We start from the raw sequence: 3,602 nt of genomic DNA, 5'->3' as shown, positions 1-3,602 counted from the left end.
CTCAACCCTCTTGGATGGACCTCTGAAGCGAACACACCCAGGGACAAAAAAAAAGGTTACGGATCGACTTACGATCACAACTGAGCCCCACAATTCGGCTGCACAGCAAGAGACAGCGGCTGCGTTGAGTTTGGGCCCATTTTACCACCGCAGTTGTCAAGTTAGTAACGCAGTTGTTAAGTGAATCTGGCTTCCCCCACTGACTTTGCTCGTCAGAAGGTCGCAAAAGGTGACGGCATGACCGTGGGGTCAATGCCACTGTCATAAATACGAGTCCGTTGCCATGCATCTGAATTTTGATCACGTGAACATGGGGGAGGGGGGTGCTGCAACAGTCGTTAAGTGTGAAAAACAATCTTAAGCCCTTTTTTTTTTCAGTGCTGTTGTAACTTCGAACGGTCACTAATCAAACTTCTGTAAGTCGAGGACTATCTTACGTTGTTTTTTTTAATGACTCAAATGAGCAGCATCTATGGCAGGGGTCTTCAAACTTGGCCCTTTTATGACTTGCGGACTTCAACTCCCAGAATTCCTCAGCCAGCGTACCTAGTTTGGGTAATGGAAAGTCTGCAAGAAAACATCTAAGCTCTGAGGCCATCAAAGATCCCTCATTTCAACCCTGAGCTACAAATATTCTCCTTTATTTTCCTCATGTAGATTTCCTGTGCTCATGACTTTTCTCATCTCTTTTTCCCCTCAGAACTGGACATTATTGGTGGATGGAAACAAAGGAAAAACGAAGGACCTTCTTTTGATTGCAATGGGATTTTTAACCTGGAAGGACTTCTGGGCCAAAAAATGGCGTGCAAAGTTTAAAGAGCAACGTGAGAAACAGAAAAACCATGTGATCCCCAAAGTGATCAGATGCTTGTAAGGAAGCTGTTGCCCTTCCCGCTACAAATCACCCATCCCCCCACTCCCTACTTGCACTGATGATGTTACGTAGTTTGGTAACGAAATGCCTTCAAGAAAACAGAGAACACCAACAACCCCACTAAGACAAGTGATGGGTACTGGTGTATACCCTAGAGCTGCATGGATTCAAATGCCAATCGCCTATCAGGCTCGCAATCACCTATCAGTGACTCCCCAAAAGCAGCAACATCTGTTTCCAAAATTGTGGCTCTCCCTTTTGCGGTTGCAACCAATCTCAGAAATGAGGAGGTGGTAAGCCGCCTGGGAAAGCCAAGGAAAATCATCAAAACAATTAAAAAACGAAAGTTAGAATATTTCGAACCTGTGATGCGACACACAGAAAAATACGGCATACTCCATTTAATCCTCCAGGGAAAGATTGAAGGCAAACGAGGTCCAGGCAGAAGAAGAACATTGTGGCTTCAAAATCTAAGGGATTGGTTTGGACAAAACTCAGCAGCACTTTTTCGTGCGGCTGCTGATAAAAACAGGATCGCCAACATGATCGCCAACGTCCGATAACGGATATGGCACAAGAAGGAGAAGCAGCCAACCTTTGGTTGGAGGAACTGCAGACACTTGGACATGGGCTGATTAATAGGCAGGAAGGAAAAACCAGAGTGAAGAAATGTCTATGGAGATTCTCAGTCATCCAGGTCATAGCTGTCCCTTTGAGAAACTCCATAGACCAATGGTGGTGAACCTATGGCACGGGTGCCAGAGGCGGCACTCGGAGCCCTCTCTGTGGGCACACATGCCGTTGCCCCAGCCTTGCCTTCGCCCGCGACCCCCTCACCAGCAGCCTCCCTGGAGAAGAGTCGCCCCGAGCGTGGCCCACGCGAAGCAGCGCAGCCAAGGACATGGCAGCCAGGCAGCGTAGACAAGACTCTGCCCTCACGCCCCAACGTGCACAGTTGATGCTGCAGGGCGTGGGCAGAGGGCGTGGCCGCCATGGCGCTGCTGGGCTGCCTGGGCGATCTGTGGCGGGCCCTGGAGGTGGTGAGTGGCCCTGCGGGCAGGCAGGGTGAGGCGGAGCGGGGCCAGTTTTTGGGCACTCGGTCTCTAAAAGGTTCGCCATCACTGCCATAGACCTTTAGCTATGCACTTGAGGATGAACACCCTTCGAATGGCGTGGGAGTATGAACGGATTTCCAGAAAACATTGCAGGCTACAGGAACCATTTGCGCTTCAGTCTGAGATTCTGACAACACAGACTCCTCCCCAACAGCCTGGGCGCCTGTCTTCAACCGTGAAGGGACCCAGGGCAGAAAACATCCTGCAGCCAAGAAGGCCCCACATCCATTTGCACCACTCAGGTGACCCTGAGGACACAGGTAAACCTCTAAGTGGCCTTGATGACTCTCTAAAACAGGGGTGTCAAACTGCCGGCCTGGATGCATCACGCGGAAGCTGTGCCTGCCCCAGCTCCAGCAAGGGGGAAAAAGTCATGATACGTCGCGACACGTCACATGACACGACGGGTTTGACACCCCTGCTCTAAAAAGAAGGCAAGTGACCAGCTGTCTGCAAGGAATATTAAATCCTTCCATTGCCCCACCATCCGGTCAGAGCTGAAGAAGCTTCTTGGATGAGAAGCGAAAAGCCTTCAAAGAAAAAAACAAGGTTGCCTCCTGGGAAAAAAAACAACACATTTAGGAGAGAACGAAAAAAACCACCCTTACCTTTTATTGCCAATCAGCATGATCACCATGTGGGGACTGGAATGCTGCCGAGCGTCCTCTAACCAGGCGTACAAATGGTTGAACGTTTCTCGCCTGCCGCGGGGTTAGGAAAAACCAAAGGTCAAAGTTGAAGGCGAGAACGATCAAAGCTGAGAGGGTGGGCTTCGTGGAGGTGTCATGGTTCCCGATTAACGATAACACTTCAAAGAACGTCCAGACATCGTTTATCCTAAAAAGTCTTTAATTGTGTAACAAAGTGTCGGCACAGCATGGAGGATGCCAAGATCTGAATTCCCCTCCTTTGAGCACATAATATTCCAGCCTATTTCCCTCCTCTTATTTGCAGCCATAAATCACGTTCTCCAATTAGATTGAAGGGCAGTTTCCTTCCCTTCTGTGGTTTCTTATCTTAACACACATTCTTTCTCCTCCCCTCCCAGCATCATCTAATTCAGGGCTTTTCAACCTCTTCACCCATTGTACCACTTTTAGGATACGGCAATATCCGAGTACCACCAGTCGCCTAGCAAGGTGTCAAAAACCTTATCTATCTATCTATCTATCTATCTATCTATCTATCTATCTATCTATCTATCTATCTATCTATCTATCTACCTATCTATATCTACCTATCTACCTATCTACCTATCTATCTATCTCTATCTATCTACCTATCATCCATCTATCTATCTATCTATCTATCTATCTATCTATCTATCTATCTATCTATCTATCTATCTATCTATCTATCTACCTATCTATATCTACCTATCTACCTATCTACCTCTATCTATCTATCTATCTATCTATCTATCTATCTATCTATCTATCTATCTATCTATCTCTATCTATCTATCTATCTATCTATCTATCTATCTACCTATCTACCTACCTACCTACCTATCTCTATCTATCTATCTATCTATCTATCTATCTATCTATCTATCTACCTACCTACCTACCTACCTACCTATCATCCATCCATCCATCCATCCATCCATCCAT

General features: G+C 46.9%; 1 protein-coding gene across 1 annotated transcript in view; it reads right to left on the bottom strand.

Moving 5' to 3' along the window:
* Positions 1-2,690, bottom strand: part of LOC107300925 (ras-related protein Rab-2B) — a gene marked incomplete at both ends in the record, with an annotated part of 6,058 nt that extends 3,368 nt beyond the window's left edge. The window contains 1 exon segment of the mRNA XM_015830205.1: positions 2,598-2,690. Within this exon segment, the coding sequence (XP_015685691.1) occupies positions 2,598-2,690 (93 nt within the window).
* Between the last annotated feature and the right edge of the window lie 912 nt (positions 2,691-3,602).

The sequence above is a fragment of the Protobothrops mucrosquamatus genome, unplaced genomic scaffold (genome assembly GCF_001527695.2).
Source record: "Protobothrops mucrosquamatus isolate PMUCROS unplaced genomic scaffold, P.Mucros_1.0 scaffold9139, whole genome shotgun sequence".
Taxonomy (NCBI): Eukaryota; Metazoa; Chordata; class Lepidosauria; order Squamata; family Viperidae; genus Protobothrops; species Protobothrops mucrosquamatus.
The sequence above is the reverse complement of the archived record's forward strand: the minus strand, read 5'-3'. Positions and strand labels throughout refer to the sequence as shown.